The following is a 24,014-nucleotide window of genomic DNA, read 5'->3' as shown; positions in this document are numbered from 1 at the left end:
TAATTCGTTCATTTTTTTAATTACAAAACGATAACGAACCATTCTGGAGCAATTTTTTTAAAAAACGAATTTTTAAATAGTTTTGTAAATGCTTCGTATTTCGTTATTGTATTCGTTTCATTATTGTTTTGAGGTCGTTTCGTTATTATTTCCGCATGTCTGGGGCAAGTTTTATGGTTGTTTAATTAGTGAAAAAAAATTATAATATCACACCAACAGTCAACAACAGAGGGAGAGGGAAGCTTCAGAAGTTTTTGGAGGTTTTTTAGCGTATTTCGCGGTCGCGTCCGCCATTAACAAATCGATTCATTATTGTTTCGGAAATCGATTCATTAATGTTTTGTATTTTTTTTCACATTTACGAAATTTCGTAAATATCGAAGTTTTTAAAAGGAAAATTTTGTAATTATTTTAAATAACGAAACGCAAAAACCCCCAAAAAACGAATCGATTTTAGAAACAAATTTTTCCGTTGTTACCCAGGCCTAATAGTTGACAGTGGTTGGTGGTGGAAGGGTTAATGTAAGTTTTGGTTCTAAAGGGCTGAGTAGTTTGTAAGTAACAGTTTACAGGTAAAAGTAATTAAGGGTGGAGGTATGCAGGGGACAGGTTGCAGATGGGTGTTACTGGATTTAAGGAGCTAACCTTGGGACTGATCTTTGGGAGAAAAGTATTTTGTATTTTGGTGGTGGATGCTGCTGGTTTTTCCTCCAGGTCTGTTGGATTTTTCGGTATCCTGACCTGTCTCCTGTAATCTTGGAATCCTGGAACCTTGAACCTTTGGACTGGCTTTTGACTACGGTGTAGACTCTTGATCCCTGGACTCTGTTTACTGAATGCAGCTGGGTGTTACTGGATTTAAGGAGCTAACCTTGGGACTGATCTTTGAGAGAAAAGTATTTTGTATTTTGGTGGTGGATGCTGCTGGTTTTCCCCCCAGGTCTGTTGGATTTTTCGGTATCCTGACCCGTCTCCTGTAATCTTGGAACTCTGGAACCTTGAACCTTTGGACTGGCTTTTGACTACGGTATAGACTCTTGATCCCTGGACTCTGTTTACTGAACTCTCGGCATTTGACCACTGGACTGGACTCTTTTGACCAGGGGTCCTCAAGCTTTTTAAACAGAGGGCCAGGTGACAGTCCCTCAAACTGTTGGAGGGCCAGATTATACTTTGAAAACAGCATGAATGTATTCCTCTGCACACTGCACATATCTTATTTGTCGTGCAAAAAACACTTAGAAACAATACAATAATTAAAATGAAGAACAATTTTAACAAATATAAACTTATCAGTATTTCAATGGGAAGTGTGGTCCTGCTTTTGGCTGATGAGATAGGACGACTGTTGTTGTTGTTGTTGTGTGCTTTCAAGTCATTTCAGACTTAGGTTGACCTTGGAGGGCCATATCCGGCCCCCCCGGGCCTTAGTTTGAGGACCCCTGCTTTTGACTAAGAAGTTATTTTCGGATTGTGGGCTTGACGATGAGACGATTCGGAATGTAGTAGTAATTTTGTAGTATTGTTGATGTTGATAAGATGTTTTGATAATGATGATTGTGGATATCTTGCACTATGTTTTGTAATTTGCACCTGTTTTTATGTTGTACACCGCAATGAGTCGCCCTTGGGCTGAGAATTGCGGTATATAAGAGCAGTAAACAAACAAACAAATAAATAAATAAATTTTTGCTATCAGTTTTTGTTTATTCTGTAGCTGCGTGCTATCTTTGTGTTTTATATTTTGGACTATCAAAACAGCCAGCAAGTAAGTGCTGTTTTAATTAAACTGTTTGATAAAACCGGGAGTTTGGTTAATCTCTACCTAAATAAGGTAGAGCCCTGGCAACGTGACAATTGGCAATGATTTGATGCCGCTACATAAAAACAATTACAATAATACAACAACAATTCAAATACATTAAGCATTAATTGCAACTGTAAACAAAACATTAATTAAAACAATAATACAATATCAGATAGGCCAAGAATATCGTTCTCAAGACATGCGCCAGGGAAAATGGGATTATAATTGAGGAGTTAAAAATTGCTCAGAACACGGAGGGACCAGGCCCAGAAGGACATATCCCGCCAGCAGGAAAACGAAATATCCGGAGGTGTCACCAAATTTATTTATTTACTAGCCATCCGCTGCCACTCGTTGCTGTGGCCCAGTCTGTGTATACATGTTTGGTATGTGTATATATTTGTGTATTTATGTGGTTATGTGCATGCGTTGTAATTTCTTTTGGCTTTTTAAGTCTCTTCTGCTGTGTTTTTCAGTGTTTTTATGAGTGATGATCACTCGTTGGCCTGAGAAGTGTCTTGTGTCCAAATTTGGTGTCAATGCGTCCAGTGGTTTTTGAGTTATGTTCATCCCACAAATGAACATTACATTTATATATATATAGATTTATTTGCTATATTTATATACCGCCCCTCTCAGCTTGTAGGCAATCCTCCTTGGAGAGATAGAGTGGAATATATATATATATATATATATATATATATATATATACACATATAATTTGTTTATATGAGAGGTAGATACAGTATCACAGATTTGGGAGGGTCCCCCAAAGGCCATCTAGTCCAGTCCTGTTCTTATCTAGGACTCATCTGTGAGTCGTAGGTCTGTAACTCTGGGATGGCATACACACACAGACACATATATATGAGGTAGATACAGTATTATAGATTTGGGAGGGTCCCCCAAAGGCCATCTAGTCCAGCCTTGTTCTTAACTAGGAGTTGTTTGTAACTCAGGGACTGCTTGTAATCAGAACTAATCCGAGACCATTTCGCAGTGGTAGTTTCCACACAGCCCCTCCCTGCCCAGTTGCATTTACCGTGCGATCTTGATGTAGTAGTGGGTGGGCTTGGGCATGAGGAACTCCCCGGGGATCTCCACCTCGGCGGTCTGGGCCGAGAAGTTGCTCAGGAAGCGGCACTTCTCCTCGATGAGGAAGAACTTGGGCAGCTGCTTGGTTTTGGCCTCCAGGATCTTGATCCACTTCTTCAGCTTCGAAATGAGGTTGTGGAGCTTCATGGAGCCCGGCACACTGAAGTCGAAGTCTGAATAATAGCAACACGATAGGAAACAAACCAAAAAGAGATGATGACACACGTTCGAAATGATTACAGCGGTGACAAGTTCGCCAACATAGATACCGCAAAGCAAATTCTCTTGTAAAACAGATGAGCCATTGGCAAGAAACCCTCCAAGAGGATCCGTTCCAATTCACGCTGAGCCAAAACGGCAGAGATTACACATTAAATAAGCTTGTCTCACCATTTATTTTCATATTATGGGAGAATTATCCCTCGTCAGGCCTTCACAGCCAATTGTATATGTGTGTGTGTGTGTGTATGTATATGTATATATATATATATATATATGGTCGTAAGGATGTTATTCTCCAGCACACATGGGTCAAACATCTCCTTATGCTTGCAGAGGTTGCAGCCTTCACCCAAAAGTCAATCCACTTAAAACTGCCTCCAAACACCACTTTGCAAGCAAAATCAAGACCTCAAATTGCATTCATAAATGAAGCTTCGTGGTGCAATGCTAGAAAATGTTACTTCTGCTACCTGTGCAGCCACTTCTCCACAAAAGTAGACATCAAAATACAACACAATCTAGATTTTGCGATTGCAGAATTTCCTTGAATGAAAAAAAAGAGTGTTTTAATATTGCGACATCTGTAGGGAGACCAGCAATGCTTGTTTATGAAGCTATTGTCCTCCCAATCCTTTTATATGCCTCCAAAACGTGGACTGTCTACAGATGTCACACTCAACTTTTGAAACAATTCCATCAGAGTTGACTCTGAAAAATCCTGCAAATCTCTTGGGAAGAAGAAAGGTGGACAAATGTCAGCATGCTGGATGAAGAAGCAAAGACCACCAGCATTGAAGCAATGATCCTTCGCCATCATCTGAACGTATCTGTCCTTACGAACCCAGATCTTCTGGGGAGGCCCTGCTCTCGGTCCTGCCATCTTCATCGGCTAGACAGGCGGGGACAAGAGACAGGGTCTTCTCAGCGGTGGCCCCTCGGTCGTGGAATGCCCTCCCCAGGGACATTAGATCAGCCCCCACCCAAAAAAGTTAAAACCTGGTTATACGAGCAGGCTTTCCCAAACGCAGTGTAGCTGTTAAACTCTGATCACAGAACGGTTGGACAACACGACTGGATAATGATTGGTAATGAGATGCGGAGGACGTTTTTTTATTATGTCTTATTGATGTTATTTGTAATGAATTTTATCTATGTTAAATGTTTTTAATGTTTACACGGCTCTGTCCCAGTGTATCTGTCCGAACGGATCTCCCTTTACGTCCCACCCCGGAGTTTAAGATTGGCCGGGGGGGGGGGGCTGCTCTCGACCCCGCCAGTGTCACAAGTGAGGCTGGCAGGGACGAGGAGCAGGGCCTTCTCGGTGGCGGCCCCCTGCCTGTGGAACTCGCTCCCCGGGGAAATCAGAACAGCGACCTCACTTCTCTCCTTTAGGAGAACACTCAAAACTTGGTTGTGGGATCAAGCGTTAAGTCAATGAGCAGGTAAAGAATGGATACCATCTAGGAAAGGTATAATGGATTGGAATCTGGAACCCGGAAAGACGAATGCTGAACACGTGAAATGTTCTATATGCTGTGTTACTGATTGTTAATTTGCATCGTTGTTTTAGCCATGATAACTGTTTTAATTGTTTTATTATGATTGTCATTTGTATAACTGTAATTGTATGGGCGCCGAATGGTGCCTCGTTGTGTAAGCCGCCCTGAGTCCCCCCTCGGGGGTGAAAAGGGCGGGGTATAAGTACTGGAAATAAATAAATAAAATAATTATCTTTGTATTGCTGTGGGCATCGAATTGTGCAGTTTTGTAAACCGTCATGAGTCGCCCTTGGGCTGAGAATGGCGGCATAGAACTATAGTAAATAAATAATAAATAAATCATCTTTGCAGGACTGAAAGCCATGTCTGAATGCCCAAAGATCACCATCTCTCAAAGCAGTGACTCTATTCCCAACTCAAGAATGGAAAATTGAATGTTGGTGGACAGGAAAAGAGATTGAAAGATGGGCTTAAAATAACAAAGCCAGCAGACCTGATGGGATCCCTGCTGAAATCTTTAAAGAGGGTGGACCTGGGAGAAACATATCTCTTGGGAAGAAGAAAGGTGGACAAATGTCAGCATGCTGGAAGAAGATGTAAAGACCACAAGCATTGAAGCAACAATCCTTTGCCATCATCTTTGCAGGACTGAAAGCCATGTCTGAATGCCCAAAGATCACCGTCTCTCAAAGCAGTGACTCTATTCCCAACTCAAGAATGGAAAATGGAATGTTGGTGGACAGGAAAAGAGATTTAAAGATGGGCTTAAAAAAACAAAGCCAGTGGACCTGATGGGATCCCTGCTGAAATTTTTAAAGAGGTGGACCTGGTAGAAACATATCTCTTGGGAAGAAGAAAGGTGGACAAATGTCAGCATGCTGGAAAAAGATGTAAAGACCACCAGCATTGAACCAACAATCCTTTGCCATCATCTTTGCAGGACTGAAAGCCATGTCTCAGTGCCCAAAAATCACTGTCTTCCAAAGCAGTGACTCTACTCCCAAAACAAGAATAGAAAATGGAATGTTGGTGGACAGGAAAAGAGATTGAAAGATGGGCTTAAAGTAACAAAGCCAGCGGACCTGATGGGATCCCTGCTGAAATCTTTAAAGAGGGTGGGCCTGGAAGAAACATATCAAGAGGAAGAAGGAGCATCACGCCAATCCTTGTCAGGACCGCCTTCCACCTGGAAAGAGGTGTCGTTACTGCAGAAGAAAGAGCATGCGGATCGAGAATTGGTCTCGACCGTGACCTCTGGACCCACGGCCAAGATCCTGCACTTGGAAGGCAATCAGACTCGGACACAAGAGATCGCCAATGATGATGATGCATTCATAAATGTCATGTTGAGACCTGCAGGCACCAAATAGTAAAAATGAGTACAGTTGGTCCTCCACATTCACTGGGGTTCGGGCACAAACCACTCATAAAAGTGAAAAACCATAAATTAAAAAACGTACTTTTATGGTCTTTACTAGGAAAAAAAGCAGGAAAAATTGGAAAAAAAAACAGCAATCAGGCTTGTTTTAGAAATAAGGATTGGGGAGAAAGATTCATTTCCCCATGATAATAACATGTAGCAGTGGATTTCCCTCCCTCCCTCCTTTCCTTCCTTCTTTCCTTCCTTTCTTCTTTCCTTCCTTCCTTCCTCCCTCCCTCCTTCCTTTCTTCTTTCCTTTCTTCCCCCCTTCCTTTCTTCTTTCTTTCCTTCCTTCCTTCCTTCCTTCCTTCCTTCCTTCCTTCCTCCCTCCCTCCCTCCCTCCCTCCCTCCCTCCCTTTCTTCTTTCCTTCCTTCCTCCCTCTCTTCCTTTCTTCTTTCCTTCCTTCCTTACTTCTTTCCTTTCTTCCTTGCTTCCTTTCTTCCTTCGTTCCTCCCTCTCTCCTTCCCTTCCTTTCTTCTTTCCTTCCTTCCTTCCTTCCTTCCTTCCTTCCTCTCTCCCTCCCTCCCTCCCTCCCTTTCTTCTTTCCTTCCTTCCTCCCTCCCTCTCTCCCTCCCTCTCTCCCTCCCTTCCTTCCTTTCTCTCCCTCCCTTCCTTCCTTCCTTCCTTCCTTCCTTCCTTCCTTCCTTCCTCTCTCCCTCCCTCCCTCCCTCCCTTCCTTTCTCTCTCCCTCCCTTCCTTCTTTCCTTCCTTCCTTCCTCTCTCCCTCCCTCTCTCCCTTCCTTCTTTCCTTTCTCTCTCCCTCCCTTCCTTCCTTCCTTCCTTCCTCTCTCCCTCCCTCTCTCCCTTTCTCCCTTCCTCCCTGTCTTCCTCCCTTCCTTTCTTCTTTCCTTCCTTCCTCCCCCTCTTCCTCCCTCCCTCCCTCCCTCCCTTCCTTCCTCTCTCCCTCCCTTCCTTCCTTCCTCTCTCCCTCCCTTCTTTCTTTCCTTCCTTCCTTCCTTTCTTTCTTCCTTCCTTCCTTCTTTCCTTTCTTCTTTCCTACCTCCCTCCTTCCCTTCCTTCCTTCCTTCCTCTCTCCCTCCCTTCCTTCCTTTCTTCTTTCCTACCTACCTTCCTTCCTCCCTCTCTCCCCTCCCTTCCTTTCTTCTTTCCTTCCTCTCTCCCTCCTTCCTTTCCTTTCTTCTTCCCTTTCTTCCTTCCTTCCAAGGGGAATATTCCCCTCGCTTCCTGTTTTCTCATCCTCATTGTTCTTAACTAGGAGTCAGATGTTCGTAACTCAGGAACTGCCTGGACATCAGGTGTCAGTGTGACAATCCATACTGATTTAAATCTATTTAAAATATATCCAAAAATTACATCTTTTAATTTCCCAAAGCACCAAAGAAGTAAACAATAATACAAGATATAATATTTATCCTTTCTGGTTTTAACGCAGAGTAAGTCTTGAACGGATGATGACACTATCAGCAGGAGGAATGAAGATATATATATATACACATATATAGATATAGATATATAGATTGAGGGATTCTAATTCCAAGCCTACCCTCTAGTGAGCAACCTGAGTAAATCACCCATTGAAGAAGAAGGAGGGGAAGAGACGCCTTGTTTGCTGCCCGCGGCTCCCCAAAGTGCAAGAAGAAAATGTCACCGCAGAGTGAGAACAATATTCTTGCTAATGATATGCAAATAACTTCAGCAAAACTATTCAGGGTGTTAATTTTTTTTTAAAAAAACCCCACATGTATAAGGCATTCATTTTGCCGCAGGAATCGTTCCAGTTTCCCAAAACATACAAATTTCAGACCCATTTCTCGCCTTGCGTTTGGCTTCTCGGGAGCAGGTCGGAAGGACGGAGAGCTCCCCGTTAATTAACGAGCTGGCTTTGTTCGCGTTCCGGGCTTCCCGTACGGAGCCCACTTAAGTACACACAGTCTCTGCAAACCGGAATGGCACAGGGTGGCTGCCACGCTTTGCAAGTCGTTTAATTAGCCAGCAAGGAAGTCTTTCTTTGAGATCTTCCCCGGACTAAAAACGCAGCTTTTATTTCCTGTAGTCGTTTACGATCAGATGAGAACATTGCTGTTGCTTTTCCATAAAAGTACCTAGAGATCTAGGTGCTCTTACTGCCTATTACAGGGGAAACGATTACAAAACAGGAGCTTTTTTGTTGAGTTCCAGGGCCAGAGAAGCAGATGGCGGAAACAGAAGAACAGCCTGCCTCAGGGGAGCGTGCTTGCTCCATCCATGTTCAACATCTACACAAATGACCAACCACTGCCAGAAGGGACAGACAGCTTCATCTATGCTGATGATCGTGCCATCACCGCTCAAGCACGGAGCTTTGAGATGGTAGAACAGAAGCTTTCCGAAGCTCTAGGTGCCCTTACTGCCCATTATAGGGAAAACCAGCTGATCCCCAATCCATCTAAAACACAGTCATGGAAACCTGCTACAAAACAGGAGCTTTTTTGTTGAGTTTGCTTTGAAAGGCAGCAGATCACAGGAGCTGTCTTCAGTGACCTGTCAGCGGCTTATGATACCGTAAACCACCGCCTCATCCTGAGAAAAATGTATAATATCAAAAGGATTATTACCACCTCACCCGCCTCATAGGAAACCTGCTACAAAACAGGAGCTTTTTTGTTGAGTTCCAGGGCCAGAGAAGCAGATGGCGGAAACAGAAGAACGGCCTGCCTCAGGAGAGCGTGCTTGCTCCATCCATGTTCAACATCTACACAAATGACCAGCCGCTGCCAGAAGTGATAGAGAGTTTCATCTATGCTAACGATCATGCCATCACCACTCAAGGAAATCAGCTACAGAACAGGAGCTTTTTTGTTGAGTTCCAGGGCCAGAGAAGCAGATGGCAGAAACAGAAGAATGGCCTGCCTCAGGGGAGCGTGCTTGCTCCATCCATGTTCAACATCTACACAAATGACCAGCCACTGCCGGAAGGGACAGAGAGCTTCATCTATGCTGATGATCGTGCCATCACCACTCAAGGAAATCAGCTACAGAACAGGAGCTTCTTTGTTGAGTTCCAGGGCCAGAGAAGCAGATGGCGGAAACAGAAGAACGGCCTGCCTCAGGGGAGCGTGCTTGCTCCATCCATGTTCAACATCTACACAAATGACCAGCCACTGCCAGAAGGGACAGAGAGCTTCATCTATGCTGATGATCATGCCATCACCACTCAAGCAGGGAGCCTTGAGAGGGTTGAACAGAAGCTCTCCGAAGCTCTAGGTGCCCTTACTGCCTATTAAAGGGAAAACCAGCTGATCCCTAATCCATCTAAAACACAGACATGGAAACCTGCTACAAAACAGGAGCTTTTTTGTTGAGTTCCAGGGCCAGAGAAGCAGATGGCGTAAACGGAAGAACGGCCTGCCTCAGGGAAGCGTGCTCGCTCCATCCATGTTCAACATCTACACAAATGACCAACCACTGCCAGAAGGGACAGAGAGCTTCATCTATGCTGATGATCATGCCATCACCACTCAAGCAGGGAGCCTTGAGAGGGTTGAACAGAAGCTCTCCGAAGCTCTAGGTGCCCTTACTGCCTATTAAAGGGAAAACCAGCTGATCCCTAATCCATCTAAAACACAGACATGGAAACCTGCTACAAAACAGGAGCTTTTTTGTTGAGTTCCAGGGCCAGAGAAGCAGATGGCGTAAACGGAAGAACGGCCTGCCTCAGGGAAGCGTGCTCGCTCCATCCATGTTCAACATCTACACAAATGACCAGCCACTGCCTGAAGGGACAGAGAGTTGCATCTATGCTGACGATCGTGCCATCACTGCTCAAGCAGGGAGTTTTGAAATGGTTGAACAGAAGATCTCCGAAGCTCTAGGTGCTCTAACTGCCGATTACAGGGAAAACCAGCTGATCCCTAAACCATCCAAAACACAGACATTTGCTTTTCATCTCAAGAACAGACAAGCATCCTGAGCTCTGAAGATTATTACCTGGGAAGGAATCCCACGGGAGCATTGCAGCGCACCCAAATACCTGGGAGGAGTCACTCTGGACTGTGCTCTGACCAAAAAGAAGCACTGCCTGAACATCAAGCAAAAAGTGGGCGCTAGAAACAATATCGTATGAAAGCTGACTGGCACAACCTGGGGATCACAACCAGACACAGTGAAGACATCTGCCCTTGCGCTGTGCTACTCTGCTGCTGAGTACGAATGCCCAGTGTGGAACACATCTCACCACGCTAAAACAGTGGATGTGGCTCTTAATGAGACATGCCGCATTATCACGGGGTGTCTGCGCCCTCCACCACTGGAGAAATTCCACTGCTTAGCCGGTATTGCACCACCTGACATCCGCCGGGAAGTAGCAGCCAATAGTGAAAGGACCAAGGCAGAGACATCTCCAGCTCATCCCCTGTTTGGGTATCAGCCAGCACGTCAACGACTTAAATCAATAAATAGTTTTCTAAGATCTACAGAGACACTCGCTGGAACACTTCAGCAAGCGAGAGTCCAAAAGTGGCAGGCTCAAACCCAGAACATTGGTCATTTTTATGACTAGAGGGCGTTAGTGCTTTGCTTCTCAAGTGTTACTAAAGTTCTGGTGGTGAAAATGTCAGAACTGTAACACAACTTCCAAAATAACTTCCATTATTATTTTGTTATTGGTCATTTTTATGACTAGAGGGCGCTGGTGCTTTGCTTCTAAAGTGTTACTAAAGTTCTGGTGGTGAAAATGCCAGAACTCTAACAGAACTTTCAAAATAACTTCCATTATTATTTTGTTATTGGTCATTTTTATGACTAGAGGGCGCTGGTACTTTGCTTCTAAAGTGTTACTAAAGTTCTGGTGGTGAAAATGCCAGAACTCTAACAAAACTTTCAAAATAACTGATTACTATTTTGGTATTGGTCATTTTTATGACGAGAGGGCGCTGTTGCTTTGCTTCTAAAGTGTTATTAAAGTCCTGGTGGTGAAAATGCCAGAACTCTAACAAAACTTTCAAAATAACTGATTATTAGTTTGTTATTGGTCATTTTTATGACGAGAGGGCGCTGGTGCTTTGCTTCTAAAGTGTTACTAAAGTTCTGGTGGTGAAAATGCCAGAACTCTAACAAAACTTTCAAAATAACTGATTATTATTATTGTTATTGGTCATTTTTATGACTAGAAGGGACTGTCATTTATATCGAAATTTTGAAAGTTTTGTTAGAGTTCTTTAATTTTCACCACCAGAACTTTAGCAACACTTTAGAAGCAAAGCACCAGTGCTCTCTAGTTTCGTAAGTACTTTAGAACCATGCATTGCCCATGCCTAATGTTTTCCTTTCTATCTGTGATGCGAGGATTAATTCTTAGCCCTGAACTGGAATGGCAATTAACTCGGAATTAATTCAGCCGCAGAGATTCTATTACTGTTGCCAATTAATCAAGAACTTATTTGCGGCCCGATGAATGACATCCCGGGACTCCAAAAGGCACGAAGAGCATTGACCAATTTAAGTGCCGCCCCCTCCCTCCCCGTGACACCCTCCACCTTGAATTCAAACGCCACGTTTCGCAGATTAAAGAAATCTCATTTTGCGCCTCTGGAAACGGCCGTTTTAATCCCGGAGTGACGCGTGCCTCGTCGTAATTGAAAAAAATAATAAAATATCCCAAAATCAGTCAAAGATAATCAGAACGTTTTTCTAATTCTGGAACTCGAGAATCCCTTTCGTGCTTTCAAACGCGAAATATCAGAGATGGTCAGAAATCCTCCCCAACGTTGGAAGATTCTGCGGGATTGTCATAAAAAGAAGGACTTCTGGGCTGCTGTGAGTTTTCCGGGCTGCATGGCCATGTGCCAGTGGCATTCTCTCCTGAAGTTTGGCCTGCATCTATGGCTAATGGCATCCTCAGAGGTTCACTGGGCAGTGAGGAAAGTGAGTGGATGTCTATCTATAGAATGGCCAGGGTCTTAGATGGATGGATGGATGGGTGGATGGGTGGATAGATAGATAGATAGATAGATAGATAGATAGATAGATAGATAGACAGATTGATAGATAGATGGATAGATGGATGAATAGATAGTTAGACAGATAGATAGACAGACAGATTGATAGATGGATGGATGGATGGATGGATGGATGGATGGATGGATGGATGGATAGACAGGCAGACTGATGGATGGATGGATGGGTGGGTGGGTGGGTGGATAGATGGACGGACGGACAGACAAACAGACAGACAGACAGACAAACAGATAGATAGATAGATAGATAGACAGATTGATAGATGGATGGACAGATGGATAGATAGATAGATGGATGGATGGATGGGCGGACAGATAGATAGATAGACAGATTGATAGATGGATAGATAGACAGATGGATGGATGGATGGATAGACAGACAGATTGATAGATGGATGGATGGACAGATGGATAGATAGACAGATTGATAGATGGATGGATGGATGGATGGATGGATGGATAGATAGACAGATTGATAGATGGACAGATGGATAGATGGACAGATGGATAGATAGACAGATTGATAGATGGATGAACAGATGGATAGATAGATGGATGGATGGATGGAACTAAAGTTCTGGTGGTGAAAATTTCAGAACTCTTTCAAAATTTAATTATTATTTCATTATTGGTGATTTTTATGACAGAACCAATTAAGAACTGCCATTTATAATGAAATTTTGAGAGTTTTGTTAGAGTTCTGAAATTTTCACCACCAGAACTTTAGTTTTGTAAGGACTTTGGAACCATTTAGAACCATGCATTGAACAGGCCTAGTACACAAGTTGGTGTTGAATAAATAGTGAAAACGTGGAGGGAAAAATTGAGAGTTTTGTTAGATTTCTGAAATTTTCACCACCAGAACTTTAGTCTTGTAAGGACTTTGGGACCATTTAGAACCATGCATTGAACAGGCCTAGTACACAAGTTGGTGTTGAATAAATAGTAAAACCGTGGAGGGAAAAATTGAGAGTTTTGTTAGAGTGCTGAAATTTTCACCACCAGAACTTTAGTTTTGTAAGGACTTCGGGACCATTTAGAACCATGCATTGAACAGGCCTAGTACACAAGTTGGTGTTGAATAAATAGTAAAACCGTGGAGGGAAAAATTGAGAGTTTTGTTAGAGTGCTGAAATTTTCACCACCAGAACTTTAGTTTTGTAAGGACTTCGGAACCATTTAGAACCATGCATTGAATAGGCCTAGTACACAAGTTGGTGTTGAATAAATAGTAAAACCGTGGAGGGAAAAATTGAGAGTTTTGTTAGAGTGCTGAAATTTTTACCACCAGAACTTTAGTTTTGTAAGGACTTTGGAACCATTTAGAACCATGCATTGAACAGGCCTAGTACACAAGTTGGTGTTGAATAAATAGTAAAACCGTGGAGTGAAAATTTGAGAGTTTTGTTAGAGTGCTGAAATTTTCACCACCAGAACTTTAGTTTTGTAAGGACTTCGGAACCATTTAGAACCATGCATTGAACAGGCCTAGTACACAAGTTGGTGTTGAATAAATAGTAAAACCATGGAGGGAAAAATTGAGAGTTTTGTTAGAGTGCTGAAATTTTCACCACCAGAACTTTAGTTTTGTAAGGACTTCATTTAGAACCATGCATTGAACAGGCGTAGTACACAAGTTGGTGTTGAATAAATAGTAAAACCGTGGAGGGAAAAATTGAGAGTTTTGTTAGAGTGCTGAAATTTTCACCACCAGAACTTTAGTTTTGTAAGGATTTTGGAACCGTGGAGAGAAAAATCCCCCGACTGACCGGTGGTGAACTGTCCCTTGAGCTTCTGGAAGACGGGGTCCTGGGCCGTGGCCTGGGCTCTCCGGGCCAGGGACTCGGAGGCCGCGCTGGAGAACATGGTGGAGACGTTGGAGACGTTCTCCAGGCCGACGCCGAAGGTGCTGACCAGCTTCTTGACGAAGTTGAGCGTGTGCGGCGTGATCTTGGCGTCCGACACGGCCCCGCTCTTCTCAAAGGCCACCGAGTAGCACTTGGCCAAACCCTGCTGCAACTGCCGGAGGACCTGGCGGAGGCACACAACACACGCCGGCGGGTCACGCACTCCAGACACGGAACACGCTCCCACTCGAGTAATACATATGCAATTAAAATAATAAATATATATAATTAAAATAAACTAAAATAATAATAAAATGTTTCCCCTTGACATTAAGTCCAGTTGTGTCCAACTCTGGAGGTTGGTGGTCATCTCCATTTCTAAGCTGAAGAGCCGGCATTGTCCATAGACGTCTCTGAGGTCATGTGGCCAGCATGACTGCATGGAGCACCATTACCTTCCAGGAATACCTATTGACCTACTACCTTTCAGCAGAAGGAATACCTATCGACCTACTCATATTTGAATATTATCAAACTACAAGGTTGGGAGAAGCTGGGTCTAACAGTGGGAGCTCACCACGTCCTGCGGATTTGAACTGCTGACCTTCCGGTCAGCAAGTTCAGCAGCTCAGCGGTTTAACCTGCTGCACAAATGTGGCCCCTTGAAATAATAATAAAAATAATAATGCAAAATCTAATATTATTTATTTAAAATAACATACTAATAATAATAATGCAAAATGTAATATTGTTTATTTAAAATATTATAATAATAATGCAAAATGTAATATTATTTATTTAAAATATAATAATAAAAATAATGCAAAATGTAATATTATTAATTTAAAATATAATAATAATAATAATAATGCAAAATGCAATATTATTTATTTAAAATAATAATAATAATATAATAATAATGCAAAATGTATAATTAAAATAATAATAGTAATAATAATAATAATGCAAAATGTAAAATATTATTTATTTAAATTAATATAATAATAATAATGCAAAATGTAATATTTATTTAAAATAATATAATAATAATTCAAAATGTAATATTATTTATTTAAAATAATATAATAATTATAATGCAAAATGTAATATTATTTATTTAAAATAATATAATAATTATAATTCAAAATGTAATATTATTTCTTTAAAATAATATAATAATACAAAATGTAATATTATTTATTTAAAATAATAATATAATAATACAAAATGTAATATTATTTATTTAAAATATAATAATAATAATAATAATGCAAAATGTAATATTATTTATTTAAAATATAATAATATAATACAAAATGTAATATTATTTATTTAAAATAATAATAATAATAATAATACAAAATGTAATATTATCTATTTAAAATATAATAATAAAAATAATGCACAATGTAATATTATTTTTAAATAATATAATAATAATAATAATGCAAAATGCAATATTATTTATTTAAAATAATATAGCAATAAAAATAATGCAAAATGTAATATTATTTATTTAAAATATAATAATAATAATAGTAATAATGCAAAATGTAACACTATTTATTTAAAATATAATAATAATAATAGTAATAATGCAAAATGTAACACTATTTTAAATAATATAATGATAATGCAAAATGTAATATTATTGATTTAAAATAATAATAATAATGCAAAATGTAATATTATTGATTTAAAATAATATAATAGTAATAATAATGCAAAATGTAATATTATTGATTTAAAATAATAATAATAATGCAAAATGTAATATTATTGATTAAAATAATAATAATAATGCAGAATGTAATATTATTTATTTAAAATAATATAATAATAATAGTAACGCAAAATGTAACATTATTTATTTAATGATATGGGAATATGAGAATACGAGAACCGGACTCTTCCTACCTCCTCGTGCCAGTTTTCTCTGAACCAGACCATCTGGTCCACGATGCCCTCGAGCGAGGAGAGGAGGGTGGGGTGCAGCTCCCGCTGCATGTGCATGATGCGGCTGCAGCGCCACATGGGGGCCGTGGCGCGGATGGGGCCCGGGTCCGAGGCCGAGTGCGACTGGCTCCCCACAGAACTCGGCTGCTGCTGCCCCGAATCTGGACCGGAAGAAGAAGAAGGGGGCGAGGGGGCGAAAGACAGGACGGTCAGAGGACAACGCAACACACCGCCCGGGAAAGATGCCAAGCCAAGAAAAGACATTGCTAACACATTGACAGTGTGTTAGTAGGCCTCAGTATGAGTAGGCCTCAGTGTTATTTCTCCTCAGTGGGAGAAAGGCCTCAGTGTGAGAGAGTCCTCAGTGTGAGGTAGGCCTCAGTGTTAATAGGTATCAGTTTGAGAAGGTTTGGTGTGAGAAGCTTTAGTGAGAGTGTGTTAGTAGGCTTCAGTGTTACTTATCCTCAGTGGGAGAAAGGTCTCAGTCTGAGAGAGCCTTCAGTGTTTTTTTGTTTGTTTGTTTTTTTAAGTGTTACTTATCCTCACTGGAAGAAAGGCCTCAGTCTGGGAGAGCCTTCAGTGTGAGATGGCCTCAGTGAGAGACAGGCCTCAGTATGAGTAGGCTTCAGTGTTACTTATCCTCAGTGGGAGAAAGGCCTCAGTCTGAGAGAGCCCTCAGTGTGAGATGGCCTCAGTGAGAGACAGGCCTCAGTGTGAGGTAGGCCTCAGTGTTAGTAAGCCTCAGTTTCAGAAGGCCTGGTGTGAGAAACTGTTTTAGTGAGAGAGTGTTTTAGTAGGCCTCAGTATGAGTAGGCCTCAGTGTTACTTATCTTCAGTGGGAGAAAGACCTCAATCTGAGAGAGCCCTCAGTGTGAGATGGCCCCAGTGAGAGACAGGCCTCAGTGTTAGTAGGCCTCAGTTTCAGAAGGCCTGGTGTGAGAAGCTTTAGTGAGAGAGTGTGTTAGTAGGCCTCAGTATGAGTAGGCCTCAGTGTTACTTATCCTCAGTGGGAGGTGATCTCAGTGAGAGACAGGCCTCAGTGTGAGGTAGGCCTAAGTGTTAGCAGGCCTGGTGTGAGAAGCTTTAGTGAGAGTGTTAGTAGGCCTCAGTATGAGTAGGCCTCAGCGTTACTTATCCTCAGTGGGAGAAAGGCCTCAGTTTGAGAGAGCCCTCAGTGTGAGACGGCCTCAGTGAGAGACAGACCTCAGTGTGAGGTAGGCCTCAGTGTTAGTAAGCTTCAGTTTCAGAAGGCCTGGTGTGAGAAACTTTAGTGAGAGAATGTTTTAGTAGGCCTCAGTATGAGTAGGCCTCAGTGTTACTTATCTTCAGTGGGAGAAAGACCTCAATCTGAGAGAGCCCTCAGTGTGAGACGGCCTAAGGGAGAGACAGGCCTCAGTGTGAGGTAGGCATGAATGTTAATAGGTCTCAGTTTCAGAAGGCCTGGTGTGAGAAGCTTTAATGAGAGAGTGTGTTAGTAGGCCTCAGTATGAGTAGGCCTCAGTGTTACTTCTCCTCAGTGGGAGAAAGGCCTCAGTCTGAGAGAGCCCTCAGTGTGAGACGACCTCAGTGAGAGACAGGCCTCAATGTTAGTAGGCCTGGTGTGAGAAGCTTTAGTGAGAGTGTGTGTTAGTAGGCCTCAGTATGAGCAGGCCTCAGTGTTACTTCTCCTCAGTGCGAGAAAGGCCTCAGTTTGAGAGAGCCTTCAGTGTGAGACGGCCTCAGTGAGAGACAGGCCTCAGTGTGAGGTAGGCCTCAGTGTTAGTAGGCCTCAGTTTGAGAAAGTTTGGTGTGAGAAGCTTCTGTAAGAGAAGCCCCAAGTTGAAGACCATTGTGTGTGAAGGCTGCTGTGTGTAAAAAGCTACTGTGTGAAGCTCCTGTGTAACTTCGGTGTGAGAGGGAAGCTGTTTATCTGCGAGATAAAGAAGCCCAGCATGGAAGCAAAGAAGTATAAAGAACTTTATTTGTGTATTGTTATTGTAAATAGTGCAACCATATTATTTTGCTATGAAGAAAACCCTCCGAAGGAAGAGATGGCATTGCTCTGTGTGTTTTTGTTCTTTTTGTCACTTGGGTCTCCTGGTGCTGGGTCACACCACTGCTCATAAGTTACTCTACTATACGTTTATGAGGAGTGTCTTTTGTTAGTAAGCCCACTCGCCCAAAAAAAGACACCCCCCCTCCAGGTCTAAAAAGTCTGGATAGAGCAGAATTATCCTTTGGGAGAGGGGATTGGGGGCTCATGGGAATCCTGCAGGCTGCAAGAATTAACATAAAAATCCTTAATTATCATCCCCATAATATTTTACCACCGTAATACAATAATCCATAATGCAATTCCATTGTGCGGTATTAACCCGGCATCAGCATAAAAAAAAAATTAAAGCCACCCCGGCTCCATCAACCGAGCGTTCGCTGATCCTATTAACAAATTAGGAAAGCAAACTTGTAGGCTGGAACAAAATGGTCGACGCTTAAGAGACCGACTCGACTAACGAACTCTGACGTGAGAGCGAGGTGCCGAAAACCCGCTTTTGTAGCTTACCGCTTTTGTAGCGTTCGCGCTGCTCGATCTTCAGCGTCAAATAAAGCGTTCGAATGGGAAAGTAGACCGCTTGCGGGTACACACGCCCAACCTGCACAAAACAAAACAAAACATTATTTTATTCAAAATCCTGCAACCCAAACTATTTATTTATTTGTATTGTCGAAGGCTTTCATGGCCGGAATCACTGGGTTGTTGTAGGTTTTTTCGGGCTGTATGGCCATGTTCTGGAGGCATTTTCTCCTGACGTTTCGCCTGCATCTATGGCAACCATCCTCAGAGGTAGTGAGGTCTGTTGGAACTAGGAAATTGGGTTTATATATCTGTGGAATAATGACCAGGGTGGGACAAAGGACTCTTGTCTGCTGGAGTGAGGTGCGAATGTTTCAACTGACCACCTTGATTAGCACTGGGATTGTAGCGCAGCTGGCTGAGTGTCAGCTGCATTAAGATCACCCTGACCAAGAAGGTCATGAGTTCGAAGCCAGTCCGGGTTGGAGTGAGCTTCCGGCCAATTTTGTGTAGCTTGTTGTCAACCTTTGCAACCCGAAAGACAGTTGCATCTGTCAAGTAGGAAAATTAGGTGCCACCTATGTGTGGGGAGGCTAATTAACTAATTTATGGGGCCATAAAGAAGACCAGCAAAAAAGGATGCGGGGAATGCGGAAGTGCTTCATCAGCGTCGCAGATGGACGAGGAAAGCGACGGCTCCCCTGGCGGCCAGAAAAAAGTGAAATAGCCTCTGTGTATGTCTGTATATGTTGTATGTCAAAATTGGCATGGAATGTTTGCCATATATGCGTACTCTGTAATCCGCCCTGAGTCCCCTGTGGGGTGAGGAGAAGGGCCGAATAGAAATGCTGCAAATAAAAATAAAAATAAATTTGATGGCCTGGCAGTGCCTGGGGCAATCTTTTGTTGAGAGGTGATTAGATGTTCCTGATTGTTTCCCCTCTGTTGTTGTGCTGTTGTAATTTTAGAGTTTTTTAATACTGGTAGCCAGATTGTGTTCATTTTCATGGTTTCTTCCTTTCTGTTGAAATTGTCCACCTGCTTCTTGTGGATTTCAATGGCTTCTCTGTGTCGTCTGACATGGTGGTTGTGAGAGTGGTCCAGCATTTCTGTGTTCTCAAATGATATGCTGTGTTCAGGCTGGTTCATCAGGTGCTCTGCTCTGGCTGACTTCTCTGGTTGAAGTAGTCTCCAGTGCCTTTCATGTTCCTTGATGCGTGTCTGGGCAATGCTTCTGCTGCGTGTGGAGGTCCCTCTGTAGACTTCTTCTCCACAGCTGCCCGGTACGTGGTAGACTCCTGCAGAAGTGAGAAGATCCCTCTTGTCCTTTGCTGAGCAGAGCATGTGTTGGATTTTCTTGGTGGGTCTGTAAGTGGTTTGTATGTTGTGTTTCCTCCTCAGCTTCCCTCTGTGGTCAATGGTTCCCTTGCTGTCTGGCAAGAACACTTTTCCTCTGGGTGGGTCTTGGTCTTGACTCTCGTGGCTTCTTCTCGGTGGTCTTGCAGCTCTTCTGATGTCTGAGGTGAAGTCTCCATTGGCCCAGTTGAGGTGGTTCAGCTCATCTTGGAGGAGGTGGGCTTCGCAGATTCTTTTTGCACGGTCTGCCAAGGCTTGAATGCCTTCGACAATAAACCTAAATTGCCTTGCATGAATACTAGTTGGCCACTAAGGAGAAGGTGGACTCAAGTGAGTTTTTACCTCTTGTGAAGGAGATTCCTGATTTTCCCAAAAATGGTGGTGAATGACGTTTTCCAAAAGGTTATGGAGATTTCCATTTCTGACAAGGTTATGGCATCATTTCCCAAAAGGTTATGGAGATTTCCATTTCCCAATAGGTTATGGAGATTTCCATTTCCCAAAAGGTTATGGAGATTTCCATTTCCCAAAAGGTTATGGCATCATTTCCGAAAAGGTTATGGGGATTTCCATTTCCCAAAAGGTTATGGAGATTTCCATTTCCCAAAAGGTTATGGAGATTTCCATTTCCCAAAAGGTTATGGCATCATTTCCCAAAAGGTTATGGGGATTTCCATTTCCCAAAAGGTTATGGAGATTTCCATTTCCCAAAAGGTTATGGAGATTTCCATTTCCCAAAAGGTTATGGGGATTTCCATATCCCAAAAGGTTATGGAGATTTCCATTTCCCAAAAGGTTATGGGGATTTCCATTTCCCAAAAGGTTATGGGGATTCCCATTTCCCAAAAGGTTATGGGGATCTCCATTTCCCAAAAGGTTACGGAGATTTCCATTTCCCAAAAGGCACTAGAGTGGTGAGAGTGGTCCAGCATTTGGGTGTTCTCAAATAAAATGCTGTGTCCAGGTTGATTCATCAGGTGCTCTGCTATGGCTGACTTCTCTGGTTGAAGTAGTCTCTGGTTGAAGGCACTGCAGACTACTTCAACCAGAGAAATCAGCCATAGCAGAGCACCCGATGAACCAACCTTGAGACAGCATATTACTACCCTGGTCTTTCCACAGATATATAAACCCCTTTTCCTAGTTCCAACAGACCTCACTACCTCTGAGGATGCTTGCCATAGATGCAGGTGAAACGTCAGGAGAGAATGCTTCTAGACCATGGCCATAGAGCCCGAGAAAACCTACAACAACCCACTGCCTTGGATTGTTTTTATATCTTTTGTGGACATTGCTTTGAATTCCGAAACGAAAGCATTACGAAACAAAAGTGAGGCCTCTGAAACATTTCGGAGAGACTAGGAAACATTCATTGTTTCCGAGCATTTCACATTGTAATATATAGATTTTAAATTAAATTATTTTTTTTAAAAATCCTAAAAAAAAGTAGATGAATGAATCTATTTGATACTTTGCAAGATTGATGGGCTGCTTATGTTGTCTCGTTGTGGCAGAAATCCCTCTTTTAGTTTTTTAAATTATTTGTAAACACTTTTTAAAATTTTCCTGAAATCTGTATTTATTGTTCCAAAAATGAATTGGGAATACACTTATGACACCATGTTCTCTCTGTTCAGAGAGGATCTTCCTTATGAGATCAATAGACAGCAAAATGCAGAGAGAACGTGAGCGGCCCAGAGATCGGTCTTGCGCCACAAAGCATCCGTACCTGGCTAATAAGGTTCAAGAGCAGCTTGCCCTCTGATCCAACCAAACAGGTCAAGAGCTGTGGGATCCAGGCCAGCCACTGGATGGGGGGGACGCCAATGCAGTACTTGTCCACAGCGTCCGCCAGCGTGTTCTTGTCGTCGTCAAAGCTGAGCAGCCAAAGAACCTGGAAACAAAGAGAAGGAGAAAGCACGCCGTCACGTCAACGCAGCATTGGCAGAAAATACCGTTCTAATGGACATGTGGTCACACACCAACTGGAGGGTTCCGCCACTGTCCCAAGCGCTGATGGAATCATTCCAGGATTTGAGTGTGACATCTGTAGACAGTCCACGTTTCGCAGGCATATAGCAGGGTTGGGAGGACAATGGCTTTGTAGACAAGCCCCTTGGTCTCCCTATGGATGCCCCGGTCCTCAATCACTCTCTGCTTCATTTGGAAGAATGCTGCACTCGCATGCAGTCCTGCCAGTGGCCACATGACCTTAGAGGTGACTATGGACAACGCCGGTTCTTTGGCCTACAAATGGAGATGAGCAACAGAGCCCCAGACTTGGACTTGACCAGACTTAATGTCAGGGGAAAACCTTTACCTTTACCTAATAGTAATAATAGTCCCTTTGAGTCTCTCTGTGGAGAGAAAATCGGAGCATAAATAATAATAATTACAATAATAATAATAATAATAACAACAATAATAACAATAAGTTCTTCTTCTTGTTGTTATTATTATTATACAAGTGTTCGACTTGTGATTTTGTGATACGAAATCCAGCGTAAATATCTCGTTTCCTGTGACATACTTTGCTTTTGTCAGTAAAATAACAATAACAATAATAATAACAATAAGTTCTTCTTCTTCTTCCTATTATTATTATTATTATTATTATTATTATTATTATTATTATTATATTATACATGTGCTCGACTTGTGATTTTGTGATACGAAATCCAGCGTATACATCTCGTTTCCTGTGACATACTGTGCTTTTGTGTCAGTAAAATAACAATAACAATAATAACAACAATAAGTTCTTCCTATTATTATTATTATTATTATTATACAAGTGTTCGACTTGTGATTTTGTGATACGAAATCCAGCGTATACATCTCGTTTCCTGTGACATACTGTGCTTTTGTGTCAGTAAAATAACAATAACAATAATAATAACAACAAGTTCTTCTTCTTCTTCCTATTATTATTATTGTGATTTTGTGATACGAAATCCAGCGTATATATCTCGTTTCCTGTGACATACTTTGCTTTTGTGTCAGTAAAATAATAACAATAACAATAATAATAACAATAAGTTCTTATTATTATTCCTATTATTATTATTATTATTATTATTATTATTATACAAGTGTTCGACTTGTGATTTTGTGATACGAAATCCAGCGTATACCTCTCGTTTCCTTTGACACACTGTGCTTTTGTGTCAATAGTAATAATGTCAGGATTAATTTAGTTATATGTGTGTTTTCTAATGTGCTTCTATGTAATTTCAAGATGGAGTCTACTGTGTGTTAGAAATTGCTGTGCAGAATGTTCATGAGGCTGTGATTAAGTAACCTTGTGAGAAATGAGATAATGTGTGTTCTGGCTGGGAACAGAAGGGAGTCACCTGTCTCAGCCAGAGTGAAGAGATAAGCAGGTGTTCAGAGAGACTTTCGGTTTTCCATTCGTTCCTGTTTGTAGCTCGCTGTGCTAAGACGTGTCTTTGATGTACTTAGTAAAACTTAGAAAAATAAATAATTGTTTGGGTAATATGTTAATTTGTTAATTGTTGTTACATTATTGCATTGAATTATTGCTGTTTTATTGGTTGTGAATTGCTGTGAGTCGCCCTCGGGCTGAGAACAGTGGTATATAAGCAAAGTAAATAAATAATAAATAAATAATAAATATTATTATTATTATACAAGTGTTCGACTTGTGATTTTGTGATACGAAATCCAGCATATACATCTCGTTTCCTGTGACATACTGTGCTTTTGTGTCAATAGTAATAATGTCAAGATTAATTTAGTTATATGTGTGTTTTCAAATGTGCTTCTATGTAATTTCAAGATGGAGTCTACTGTGCATTAGAAATTGCTATGCAGAATGTTCATGAGGCTGTGATTAAGTAACCTTGAGAGAAATGAGATAATGTGTGTTCTGGCTGGGAACAGAAGGGAGTCACCTGTCTCAGCCAGAGTGAAGAGATAAGCAAGTGTTCAGAGAGACTTTCGGTTTTCCATTCGTTCCTGTTTGTAGCTCGCTGTGCTAAGACGTGTGTTTGATGTACTTAGTAAAACTTAGAAAAATAAATAATTGTTTGAGTAATATGTTAATTTGTTAATTGTTGTACATTATTGCATTGAATTATTGCTGTTTTATTGGTTGTGAACCGCTGTGAGTCGCCCTCGGGCTGAGAACAGCGGTATATAAGCAAAGTAAATGAATAAGTAAATAAATAAACTTAGTTTTCTTTTGTAACTGAAAGACTGCAGAGTCCTTATTTCGCATCGCAGTGTCTGCTGATCTAGCAATCCTTCCGCTGGCAAACGTAAATACTCTGACAATCAATAC

The 24,014-nt window shown here is 41.7% G+C and overlaps 1 protein-coding gene across 1 annotated transcript in view; it reads right to left on the bottom strand.

Moving 5' to 3' along the window:
- LOC132780040 (transformation/transcription domain-associated protein) overlaps positions 1-24,014 on the bottom strand; it is a 232,772-nt gene that overhangs the window by 23,355 nt on the left and 185,403 nt on the right. The window contains exons 63-67 of the mRNA XM_067460867.1: positions 21,441-21,605; positions 18,344-18,434; positions 15,763-15,962; positions 13,768-14,029; positions 2,850-3,075 (exon numbers count right to left, since the gene is read on the bottom strand). Of these exons, the coding sequence (XP_067316968.1) occupies positions 2,850-3,075; positions 13,768-14,029; positions 15,763-15,962; positions 18,344-18,434; positions 21,441-21,605 (944 nt within the window). The remainder of the gene's footprint in view (positions 1-2,849; positions 3,076-13,767; positions 14,030-15,762; positions 15,963-18,343; positions 18,435-21,440; positions 21,606-24,014) is intronic.

The sequence above is a fragment of the Anolis sagrei genome, chromosome X (genome assembly GCF_037176765.1).
Source record: "Anolis sagrei isolate rAnoSag1 chromosome X, rAnoSag1.mat, whole genome shotgun sequence".
Taxonomy (NCBI): Eukaryota; Metazoa; Chordata; class Lepidosauria; order Squamata; family Dactyloidae; genus Anolis; species Anolis sagrei.
The sequence above is the reverse complement of the archived record's forward strand: the minus strand, read 5'-3'. Positions and strand labels throughout refer to the sequence as shown.